This window comes from Cyprinodon tularosa, unplaced genomic scaffold (assembly GCF_016077235.1).
Source record: "Cyprinodon tularosa strain WSP-4 unplaced genomic scaffold, ASM1607723v1 ctg234, whole genome shotgun sequence".
In the NCBI taxonomy this organism is placed as follows: Eukaryota; Metazoa; Chordata; class Actinopteri; order Cyprinodontiformes; family Cyprinodontidae; genus Cyprinodon; species Cyprinodon tularosa.
Genome location: NW_024038875.1, coordinates 327,029 through 340,150, shown reverse-complemented (window position 1 = coordinate 340,150; position 13,122 = coordinate 327,029). Strand labels below are relative to the sequence as shown.

General features: G+C 39.2%; 1 protein-coding gene across 1 annotated transcript in view; it reads right to left on the bottom strand.

Moving 5' to 3' along the window:
• Positions 1–12,847, bottom strand: part of pard6gb (par-6 family cell polarity regulator gamma b) — a 45,714-nt gene extending 32,867 nt beyond the window's left edge. The window contains exons 1-2 of the mRNA XM_038287090.1: positions 12,492–12,847; positions 1,269–1,491 (exon numbers count right to left, since the gene is read on the bottom strand). Coding sequence (XP_038143018.1) covers positions 1,269–1,491; positions 12,492–12,563 — 295 coding nt within the window. The 5' untranslated portion in view covers positions 12,564–12,847. The remainder of the gene's footprint in view (positions 1–1,268; positions 1,492–12,491) is intronic.
• Between the last annotated feature and the right edge of the window lie 275 nt (positions 12,848–13,122).

Sequence of the window (13,122 nt, the reverse complement as noted above, 5' to 3'; positions counted from 1 at the left end):
TTCTATATCAAGTCTTTCTGCTGTAAGCAAATATTTGTATCAGACATGTCATAAAGTGTCGAAGGAGGGAGCATTGGCTGTAATAAGGTCAAAGATAGACCAATTAGAAATGCACACATCAGGATTTTAATCTGCGTAATTTGACATCCAATACTTCAACTCTTATTTAGACCTATTTCAGTTTCTTATTAAAAGGTATGTCACACATAACAGAGAACAGTCGTTAAACGGGTTCTTTGATTGGAATTAGAAGATTATCTAAATTAATGTATCCCTGATCTTTTATTAAACTCAAAAACTTGAGGGCCATCTCCATCAGGGCTGGAAACTGACCTTTTTACTAATATTAACCAATTTCTATGACCACCTCTAAAAAATATGCACAATCAAAACAATGCTCATCAACCATCTGAGCTCTCAGAAACATCGCTGACAGTTTTTTAGGCCTCTCTGGGATCTAAAAACTATTTCAGATGGAAATCAACATCACTATTGTTCACAACACTGCTGGATAGCATTTCAGCGTCAGCCTCTAGAAACTATTAAAAAAATACCCTGAAGTGTTCACATCCATCTCACAAACCAGCGAGGGACATTCCAACAAGGATTGAGGGGGTGAATAGATGTGAATGTTGATGGGTTTATTTGTATGCTGGCGAGCGCTCTGATAAGCAGTCAAGTCCCTCTCCAAACTTGCGATCAATGACAGACAGAGATGGAAAGAGGACCAGGTTCCCATTCAGCACATTGTGGGTTTAAGTTTTGAATAAAAACAAGTAAGCATGCAAGCACACAGAAGCTTGCGAACGCAGCGAGCTCCTTCAGGAGCCTCCCTTTTCATGGAGATCTTTTGTCTCTGAGTAATGTCTGGTATGCTTGGATGTAAGCTTTGCTCAATGACCTGATTTCTATGGGGCTACCGAGGCACAGATCTCTCTCTCGCTCTCTGTGTGTTTGTGTCTACATTCATCTGCCTGTAAGGCCTTCCTCTGGATAAAGCACAGGACTTAGCTGGGCAGACAGACACAGACCGAGACAATCCGGTAAATAAGAGGGCAGGGGACCAAAAGAACACGAACAAAGTCTAGCATGAAGTAAACAGAATGTGCCGCAGGGAAAACGTAATTAAATGAGGAAACAGTTTTTTTACTTTGCACAGTAATTGTAACCCAAAGAAGCGGTTAATAAACTGCTTCTTGCCTTATAGTCCTACTGGTTTCAGGATATTGAAACAGACGTATAAAAAAAGTTTAAAAGACAAAATTTACCTCGTCTTTGTACGAATACCCTGAGGAGGGGATGAGCAGAGTCGACTGCCTTCGAAAAGTTCTCATCGTTGTTAATTGGCAGGAAGTCTCCATGGGTGTCGGCGTAGCCAATCATCACCTCCATATTAGCAAGGCGGTGAATATGGAGGATGAGTTTGTAGAACTCCTCGAATTTACCAGGCTTGACCCGGTTTACAGAGAACCGCCGGAACTCTGCTCCATACTAAGAGAAAAAAAACAACAAAAAACATGAAGACATTAAAACTAAAAGAGGGAAAAATGTGCAAATAAGTTGTTAATGGATGTGAAACAAGGTACAGCTGAGGAAGCTTCTGGACAAGTCAAAAATAAAAACATCCATTCATACTTTGGCTCATCTGAAAACAGTTTTCCAAAGTATTTCTCAGACTTTACATCCAAAAACGTAGAAAGAAATAATCCCAATTTATAGGACCAACCTAATTTCCTTTTCACCAAGTGTCACAGACAGCTTTCCACCGACTCAAAAAAGGCACATATGCAGAAACAGGAAGTAGTATTTGCCCCCTTAAAAATGTTATTCCTTTTATGCTCCAAGTGTCAATCTTAAATTATATTTTAATTGTTTTTAATATCAAAGTTAACCCAAGCAAACAAACAGCATTTTATAAAAAATGACGATTTAACTGACTAAATGAAAATAACAGACTGAAATGTAATTTCTTGTGGAAACAAAACCATCTTGTAAAATCATGTCTCAACTGTGATGACCAGTTCATTAACCATACTCAGACCTCATTACTATTTAATAATAATTTAAAGAAGACAAGAGATCTAAAAATAACATAAGAAAACCCCCAAAAAGACCTAATCAAAGCCTGCGATTAAATCCATTAGTGATGTTGTTGGGTGGCCTTAATGTGCTTTAAAACCTGTAATGTGCCTAAACTAGAAATATTTCTGCAAAGTGCATTGAACCTCATCACTTCCACAGGTCTGTTAATGACATCGCAAAGCATCACAAATGCAGAATGGCAGCTATTTCAACCAAGGAGGGTTAGATAAGATGGGAATCATTTGATTATTTTTTCTGAAGAGTGTTTTCTTGGGTTATCTCTGACTAACATTAAAAACGTTGACTAGTTAGAGATATTAAAGTGCGAAAAAAAGCAAAAATCAGAAGGAATCGTCGACAAGGCGTCCACTTCTAATTCACAGCAGAGATGGGCCTTAAGTACACCTCTTAAAATGAATAAATCACCATCAGTAGTTCTTTTATTTATGTTTTCTCTGCAAAGCAAACACTTTATAGCTTATTTATGTGGAATAATGAATAATGTGGAATAATGAACAAGAAGTAATCTGCTAGCTCTTATTATTATTAACCCACCAGTGTCAGTAGCTAAAGACCAGTCAATCGAACCAAACCTTTTAGATCATCCCTTAAACATTACAAATATAAAATTTGCACTTTTTTCTAAAGTTTGAACTGTTAAGAGTCAGAGCTTTTTAGATTTCCCTTTAATTGAAGCACATAAAGGATAGAAATCAGCATTGTATTAGAGGTAAAATCAGAAGAATGATGCATTAAAAAGGAATTTCCTTCAACTGCAATTAAAGCGTTTTCAGCCCGTCTTCCACCAAATGCAGCTCAAATTTCAAACGTTCGTGTTACTCAAGCAAATACTACAACACTGGGAACGTTAAGCTTTGTCCTTCCACTGAATTTACACACTGAGGGTGCTAAATTCCTCTAGTCGCAAAACCAGTTGTGACTTAAGGTTCCCTGGTCTTATGCCAAAGCAACAAAAGCTGGTAGTGAAAGAGACATGCAGATAAGAGGAGGCTGTCTGTATGAGCGAGTTATGTGGTAGAGGTGGTGACAAAACAGCAATCAAATGGCAAAAATCTAATTATCGGAGCTAAGGTAGCATACCCACTGTTTAGCTGAGAAAACAGCAAACAGCTGTATAGGTAATGGGGCACAAAGGTACTTTGATTCGGTGATCTTAAACGGTGGAAACTTGTTTTTAAATTTCTCAAATCAGTTCGCTCATCTCCCCCTTGACCAATTCTCTCATCCATTATCCCTAACAGTACAGAAGTGGAGATATTCTCAGCTCTGAAAAAACAAAAACAAAGGTACAACATCGTCGGGTATAGAAAACAATTGCAGCAAAAACAGGACATGTGCAAATTATTTTTTTTTGGGATTTATGAGTATCCAGAGCAGACTCAAGCTTGTACAGGTAGAATGTGTAACTTTAGACCTTAGCAAAAGCAAACTCTTTCAACAAATAGAGTGAAAATGCACAGATCTTCATTTGGTGCAAATTTGACCTGCAAATACAAATTTTAGCTCATCTACAAGAAGACAAACAGCAGTTTTTCTTCCCAGCTGTCCTGGGATGAGTGGTCAATAAACACACATACGGATCAGAGTCGTCACCACAAAAAAATAAAAAAGTTTTCAAAACAAAGATAAAAATAATCAGAGTTTTTTTGCACTAGCTTTAGCATTTGTACTTTTTTTTTTATTATAATATCCCCCCCCCCCCCCCCGGGCAAATGAATTCAACACACTGAAGTAAACAGAAAAATGGAGGCAGAAGATGTCTTTCAGTCATCAATGCACACATTCAGCGACACACAGGAGCTCTTTCAAGCTGGGCACCGTTTTATTCACAACACCTGTCCCATAAACAAGGAACCCGAATCTGAATCACAAATACTTTAATAATCCCAGGGCAAAATTACTTTCGTTACATTACTCCATCTGTAATAGACTGACTATAGGACCAGTTTGATATAACACAATTTCATACAATATATATATACATAAAATTAGGGGGTCCCCGCTCCATCTCGCCATCAGTTTGGGGGTCCTTGGCTTGGAAAATGTTGAAGACTCCTGTTTTAGAAAATATAATCCTTTGAAAAGTTGATTTTCAAAACCTAGCAAATTAAATGGCACACTGGTGGTAAAATCTAAATAGAATACATCAGATCAACTAGATCTTCCAGTTATCTTCAAAACGCCTTGCTTGCCCTCTCTCACGAACCCATAGCCTCATAGATCTCCACATGGAAAACAATCTATAAATTAGATTTTCTTTTTCTGATTTAAAATAACTTTTGTCTGTGCTTCATCTGACCTCATTTTGAACACTCTTGTGATGCTAAAAATAGATAATTTTGACCTGGTTACTTATTATGACACACTAGGGCTAATCAAAGTGATCAGGTCGGCACCAAAAGGCCTTCCAGGACAGACCACTGGGGCTTCCTGACATCAACACTGAAATCTATATTGAGCAAAAATACACAACAACAAAAACCTAATGACTCATACATACAGAGATACGGCCAAAACATGATATCACACCGCGATAAAACCACAGCACTAGAGAAGAGCAGCACTTCTGGGGTGTGATTCACAGGGCTAATTTGTAGCTGTATCTTACTGTAATCATGAGCTTACATTTTATACGAGTAGGGAAAACAGTCAGGAGAGAAAAAGAAGGAGGGGAAAAAAGTGCCAAAATGGTAGCAGAGGGCCCGATATATTAGCCACCTTAGTAATTAGAAGATGATGGATGAATTTCAGAGAAAACTTAACAGGAATGTTAGATCAGAGGATTTTCCAGCCAGGTTGAGTCAGCTTTATACTAAATAACTAAATAATGCCCAGTTTGGACCTGAATGATCATTAAAGTGATCCCACACCTGGCGATGACAAAAAAAAAGCAGATCGGCAGGTTTTTTCAACGTTCAGTGGAAGCTGTTAGCAATCTAAAGGGAATCCACAGCATATAACACCTGTAATTAATTATGCAACACTTCAACGTGATAAATCTGAGTGGCCAAAACCTTCCTATCAGAGATCTCTGCCCACATTGTGATTGTGAAAGCCGTCTTGGTACAGTATGTCATATTCGGTGTGCTCAATCAGTTTTCACATGCAGAACCAACCCCAAGGCCTGAAGCAAGCCTGAACAAGGCAAGATTATTCACAGGCTTAAATACTTCAACTCTAAACTAAGAATACATCACCTCAAACATGACATCACTTGTCCTGATGGTCTATCAGGACGAAGTAATGCCAAACAGGCTCAAACATGCCTGGAAGTCAACCAACTGACACACAGGAGAAAAAGAAAGATAAGTTACATCTTAGTTTGGTCAACAATTGCTTCTTTTTCTTGCAGTTGCAAGTCAAGTTCACCTTACTGTTTTCTTTTTTATAAATAGCTGAAAATGCAGAGAGCAGATATGAAATGCCAGAAAAACTATATATAAAGATAAATAGGTTATTTTTCATTAATAAGGGCACAGTAAAAATGTACTCGATTATTTAAAATAAGGAATTTGAGGCAATGTGGGAAAAATTCACCACTCCTTTCTATTGATTTAAAAGACAGCAGTAAGTGCTTTAGGTGATTGAAACCAGTTCCTCACTGAGGCTCCCTGACAGGTAGCCAGACACCTCCAGTGTTATCCCAGATAAGCTTATCACTAGAAAGTTTCCTTTGACAAAACCAAACAAGAACCGCAAACAACCAGGCACACAAAATCAATCAGAGACACAAAACTATCAGGAGAAAAGAGAAACAAAAGCGTCACTTCTGGAAATGAGGAGGAAGCTTATCTTATGTTAACAATGTTTTCTCCTATTTTTTTTTATTTTTTTTACATATTTGTAAACAATGACCGGCTTGCATTAATTGTTTCTGAGAGTTAGAAAGATAAACAGCCTTTTCATAGTAAATATTGCTGCAATTCATTATCAGTTCCCATATTATCTTCAAAAATAATGTGGGAGCTGCTCCCTGGGCGCCGCACAATGGCAGCCCGCTGCTCTCCAAGGGGATGGATTAAATGCAGGGAGTTAATTTCGTTTCTCTGTACTTGTGACAGTGTAATGACAATAAAACTCTGGAAAAGAAGAAAACAAAATCTCAGATTGAAATTTTACTTCCCAAGCAAATCAAGCTATGAACCATATGAAAGGTTTTAATCTAGCTAAAACAGGGGTGTCAAACTGGTTCCAGAAAGGGCCGTGTGGCTGCAGGTTTTCTTTCCATCCAATCAATAGCACACCAGACATCTCATCAAGTGAGTCCAATCTTAACATGATGACTTGATGAGATGACTGGGGTCTGGTGTGCTATTGCTTGGTTGAAAAAAAAAAACCTGCAGCCTTACGGCCCTTTCTGGAACCAGTTTGACACCCCTGCTTTAGCTAGACACCCCTGAGGTAAAGTGTGTCAGAAGTCAAAAGTTGTGGATGCGTAACAACTGGGGGACAGACTGCAGCAGTTCTGGCTGAAGTTTAATCCAGATAAGATGTGGTAAAAAAAATAAAAGAAAGGGAAAACATCAAATTATGCCAGATCTGAAAACAAATTATGCATGATTTTAGGCTACGTTCACACTGCAGCCTGAAGTGACCCAAGTCCGATTTTTTGGCTTATATGCGACCTGGATCTGATCTTTGTATGGCAGTCTGAGAAACACAGACAGTCTGAACAACACAGATCCGATTTTTTCCAATCCGACCCAGGCCACTTGGCTATGTGGTCTTCAATACGCTATGAATCTGATCTTTTCAAATGCGACCTGTGTCTGAACGGCCAGGTCGGATTCATCTGACCTAAACGTCATTAATACCAGACAAAGGTCACTATTCTGCATCTTGCTACGCAGAAGCGGCAAGAAAAACAAAACCATGGCAGATGATGATGCGGAGAGCAGCATTTATGTTTAAACATATTAAAAGATTGTTTTTATGGTTGGAAAAGACCGCTAGATGCGCGCCAGCACTACCATCCATGTTTACTTCAGAAAAAAAGAAAAGAAAAAAAAGACCACGCTGGCCTGTGACATTGCGTCCTCTACTGTGTGACACTTGCGTTGTATGACTGCAGTTCATACAGGAGATCACATACAAGTCGCATATATTTGGAAATATGAACAGCAACGTTAAAAAAAAATAAATTAAAAAAATCGGAATTGAGCATCAAGACCTGCAGTGTGAACTTAGCCTTAGTTAAGAATAAATAGTATACTGCAAAACAAACCAAACAATCCTTCTGGTCCTAAAAGAGAATTAGTTTAAGAGATAAAATATAATATGATGTGTTTTCATTCACATGTCACTATTTATGGGAGTATGTAAACTATGATCCCCTTCTTTTATGTTATTTACTCTCAGCACAGTAATCTATTACAAAAAAGTTTGAAAAATGTCCTGAATTAACTGAAATGTAATGTTTATTAGTGCCAGACCAGTCAGCGAAATAAGAATCACTGAAATTCTGCCTAAAAAACATGAAGTAGTCTTAAAGATCTTAAAAGGAAACTTATCATAACTCGATACATAAAAAATAAATAAAACAGATTGTTGGCGACATCATTAGCATCTTGTTGCTGGCTGACAGCCTCTCACTGCTACTCACATTTGAACAAAGTTACTGATGTAATGACAGCAATGTCACAGAGCCTCACTTATTTGAAAAAAGATGTACTGGGATGCGTTCTCGACCCACTTCACTTTCAAAACTAACTCATTAATGCACTCAGTATTAAAAACACCTGCATTTTTATTTCAATACTTGGAATTTGAAGCAGACTGGGGGATATGGGGGCAAAGCGTTATGGACTAGGGATCCACAGATACTGATATCAGGGCTGATGCCAGTGTCAAGTACTCCTACTTGTAAAACAAAAAAAAAAAAAACAAGTTCTATATTTGACAAAGATCACAGGATCAAAACAATGACGTTTCGATAGCTACAGCTGTCAGGAAGCCCTTTCCTGTTGGAAATAAGTAGTGTTGCACAGATGCCATTTTTTTTGGACCTAATACCAACACTCGATACCTGGCTGTGCAGTATCGGCTGATACCATACCGATACGATCTGTTTGAAATTGATGTGTGTATATGAAGAACTACGTACTAATTGGATGTAAAATAATTACCATCATGGCTTTGTCAAGCTGCTGCCTACCTTTGAGAAGCAGGAAAAAGACTAAAAGAAAGTGAATCCAGTAGAACTTTTTATTGCCTACCTGGAATGGGTGACAATAGTTGAATAAACTTTTAGCTCTTAAAATTGTATCGTTGCCCTATTTGTCGGTACTCGCCAATACTGATACCACCATTTTAGTGCAGTATGGGGCCCTGTCCAATAATGAAATCGGTGCAACACTAGAAATAAGCCCCTTCTACTGCAACTACACTGTACTGGATCCAAGGTAAAAGTCTGACTTTGTAGGCTTAGCATTTCAGAAAACAAGATCAAAACTTTTCAATTTGACAAAGCCTTTTTTTAAAGGAGAATTCCGGTTTTTAACACTTTTAGCCCATTTTCTGTAGTGTCCAGGATGAAATCGAATGATCGACACCAAAATTTTGATAATTGGTCCTGTCTCTGCTTTTTGGCTCATGCAGAATCCCCCCCTGGCTGCTTCAGAATGGCTTCCATAGTGCATGTCCGATAATGTCCTTAAAACAACCTTAAACGTTCTTTTTTTAAAATATGCTACTCACCGGGTCGTCAGCGCTGTTCAATGACGTTCCAAAAAAAAGTTTCGTGAAGAAAAACCGTTCCTGTCTTGTTTTATTTAGCATTTTGTAAATCCCAGAACAATTTTTTCCGATACATCACAACCGCTTATAAACTTCCGCTTCCCGTTCGAATCTGAAGCGTTGCACACTCCAGACCACTAGTTGGCGACAATGTCTCTATATACTCCTCCTCAGTATATTCCGGTTCAAAACGGTATCCTCTACCGTCAAACTCAAAGTCCAATATGTCCTCATCAAGAATCCACCTTTCGTATTCCATTTTCAGAGTTTTCAGAGAAGTGTTTAACAGAGACGTTAGCACCTCGACGTCGGAGTACACAGAGTGAAGCGAAAAGACTACAACTAAGTGTAGTCTTTTCCCCATTTCCGTTTCCGGTGGCGGAGGGATATTGACTATTCCAACAGAACTCAATGGGATTTACAAAATGCTAAATAAAACACTACAGGAACGTTTTTTCTTCACGAAACTTTTGTTGGAACGTCATTGAACAGCGCTGACGAACCGGTGAGTAGCATATTTAAAAAAAAGAACGTTTAAGGTTGTTTTAAGGACATTATCGGACATGCACTATGGAAGCCATTCTGAAGCAGCCAGGGGGGGATTCTGCATGAGCCAAAAAGCAGAGACAGGACCAGTTGTCAAAATTTTGGTGTCGATCATTCGATTTCATCCTGGACACTACAGAAAAGGGGCTAAAAGTGTTAAAAACCAGAATTCTCCTTTAACGCTTGCATCAGTACTTGGCATCAGCAGGTACTAAAATTTAAGTACTTGTACTCAATAAGAACAAATCTGGTATCAAGACATCCTTAATATGAAAGAAACTTAATATTTTTATCTATTTTTTTTTACCTAAATGGCTGTATACAATATTTATATTGAGGTTTTCCTTTTTCATAAAGTAATTCTGAAAAGCCACCCCTGAATCAAAGATTTGCCACAAATAACAACCATGCATAAAAAACTAACCGAACAGGAAGCTATATGTGCAAGTATATTTATAACACAAAGCAGAAAATCTTCATAGATAAATTATTTTATATATATATATATATATATATCGCCCGGTCCATTTTAGTTGAAAATAAACTGCTTGGCCTCTGCAGGAAACAAAGTGACAAAAACTAAAAAGTCACGTAATTCTGCGAGCAGTGTGGATCAACAGTACGAGTTTGTGAAATTACTTTTGATCAAAAGAGAGGAAACGTGACATAATGAGATTGTGACTCAGCCCTGCATGGACGTGATGATGCAGATAAAGCCCTGTTCTATTGCTGTACAGCAGCAGTCACACCCACAAACAATCCCCACAGCCAAACAATACAAAAATAAAGCACCTCTGACGTCTCGCCGTGTGTTCATGTTTGATCAATGAGGAGATGTTCTCCACCTGTTTTCAGCCAACCACCAACCAGAGCTATCAGCCTAAATAAAACCGCCTTTCACACTTCCAAACTCAGCAGTGAGAGAAATGAAAGCTTATTGAAGAACTGATGAAATATAACTGAAGATTTCAGATCCGTAAGGAGAAGTTTACATAGATTGGAGAAGTTCTGATCATTGTGATCATTACAGGTTAAGGTGAATGAATGCTTAAAACATCAATTGAAATTGATGCAGAATATATTTAATTTGTGCCGCAACAGCAAAAACAACCAAAGCTTACTATGCTCAGTCCTAGGTAGGTATATTAAGCTGCAACAGTTCAGATCCAGCGTTTTGTCATTACACCGTCACAAGTAAAGAGAAACTAAATGAACTCTCTGCATTCAACCCATCCCATTGGGGAGCAGTGTGCTGCCATTGCGGGGCGCCTGAGGAGCAATCGGAGGTTAAAGGCCAATTTATGCTTCTGAGCCATAGCCTCTGCAACTGTCAAATATGTTTTTATGCGTGACCACGCCCCCCGCACAGAGGTTCTGTGCAGGTTCGGACGGTCGCAAACCCCTGCAGACCTCAAGCGGAACTGCGCAGAAAAAAAGCAGCTGTGTTTGGTCCTTGGTATGCCTTTCCGGCTGTCTGTGTGGTCGCTCTTCTCGATTTGGTGCCGGGGGGGCGCCATTTTTAAAAACCGAGGAACAACTACAATGGACGACTACGACGAAAGGTTAATTGGTCTATTTGCCAACTCCATTAACAGAACCAGTTCCTCTTCTATGCCTAGCAACTGTAGATCCATCTCAGTGACTGATATCTTGTTGTTTTGGAAGATAAACACTCCCACCAGCGCCGCCAAAGTTCTCGTGACCATCCACCAAAGTTCTTGCGAGTTCTTGGATAGGCTCCCCTTGCGCTTTGGTGTGAAACGGCTGTGTGTCCCTAGAAATTCCAGACTGACAGAAGCATACCAGCAAAACGGATTCGCGACCAGACCCAAGCGACATTTGATGTGTGCAGTCACATAAGTATAATCTGCCCTTAAGGGTCTTTGTTCAGGGACCCAGAGTTGCAGCCTGTGGGAGTGGGGCTCGAACTCAGAACCTCAGGATTCCAAGCTCTATGCCCTAACCACTAGGCCACCACTCCCCATGAAAGATGGATGGGATGCTAAAAGACTGCAGGGCTTTAAAAGAATAAAAAAAAAATGAATCCTCAAAATTAAATCAGCAGCCCCTAAAGGGATGATAAAATGTGGGGAAAGGTCTAAAGCAGGGGTCTGAAGCTGGTTCCAGTAAGCAATAGCACACCAGACACCATTTATCTCATCAAGTGAGTCCAACCTGAACATGATGACTTCATGACATGAATGCGATTGCTTGGTTGGAAAGAAAACCTGCAGCCACACAGCCCTTTCTGGAACCAGTTTAGGACCCCTGGTCTAAAGCTTCCAAGTACCACAAATTAGCTGCAGCATTTTGCACCCTTTGGAAGCAAAGTGATGGATGAGCCCCCCCCCACCCGCCATGTAAAATGCATTGGACTAACCCAGCCAAGGAATGAGAAATCTGGAGATCATTATCCCAAAGTGCATCTTAGAGAAGATTCTGGTCTTTGCTTTGCATCACAATCCTTACAAGGCTGCTGTAATCACCTTTCAGGTAAACCTTGTTTTTTCTTCTCATATGCAGCACTCAGGGAAGAAAATGCATAACCGGATATTTGATATAAAGAAGCAGGCTTCAAGGTAAACACCAAGCAGGTTATGAAAATGTTGCGATTCGTATGAGTCTTTCTGTGTTCGATTTCGACAGTTGTATCCCACATTTTTCATAAATCACCAAGCCTCTGAGGGGACGTTTTCCTTCCACTAAACTTTCTATTTATATACATCATGCTCCTGATTCATTTGCTGTAAATATTAATCAAACTAAACAACTATCTTAAAATGCATTTAACAAATTAAAATGAAGCGTCCAAGTTAAACTAAAAGTTATAAATAAGTGAAGCTAACATAAAGCAACTCGACTTGATCAAAACATCCGACAAGTGATACTTTGATATTCTTTTGAGACAGAGGCTGAAAACAGTTTTAAAGTTTGTTTTTAAATCGCTCTGCTTAAAAACAATCGCAACAGTTTACAGAGAAACACCCAGAACCCGGTTTAGATCAAAGCTTTATAGACGGAAAATGTGCAGCTGCTTGCAGACAGATCCTCCCTCCAGGAAAACCATGATAGAGCTCTGGCTTTATTTAAATAAAACATCTTCTCACCTTGCTTTTCACTTCCACGGCGTCACAATCAGGGTGTCGCAAAGGTTGCGACTTGTTAAAGCTCCGATTCATTTTGCTGGACGAAGGAAGGAGGGAGAAAAAATAAGGGGGGGAAGTTAAGCCTCCTTTTTCCACCAGAAATAGGGGCTCCACTCCTCAGTTCTCTAATTCAGAAAAATCCCTTTTACTCGTTTCCTGTGGAAAAGTTGTAGGTTTGTTCCCAGTTTCTGCTCTTGTTGAAGTTTATATTTTTCCAAAGTGCTCCGTCAGAGGCGCTGGATAACTTCACCCTGCGAAAGCAAGCGAGCAACTAACCGCGCTGCTGACTTGGTGAATGTGCTTAAGTTTGAAAATGACATCAGCCTTCCTTTAAAAAAACAGTGGATTCAAGGATGCGTTCGAGTGCTGCTCGGAAATCTGATTTTCTTTGCGTCTGTTGGGAAAGAACGAACCAGAGAGGAAAATTAGAGCGTCAATCTTAGCTTTAGAGGACTGAAAAACAAACAAAACACATCAACTAAATTATGAGATCTAAATCGGTCGTGAAGGAATGAATAACTATTATGTGGGCTACATAAATCATTTTAGAGCTGGTAAAAAAAGATTTCTCTGCCTCACATTGATAACACCA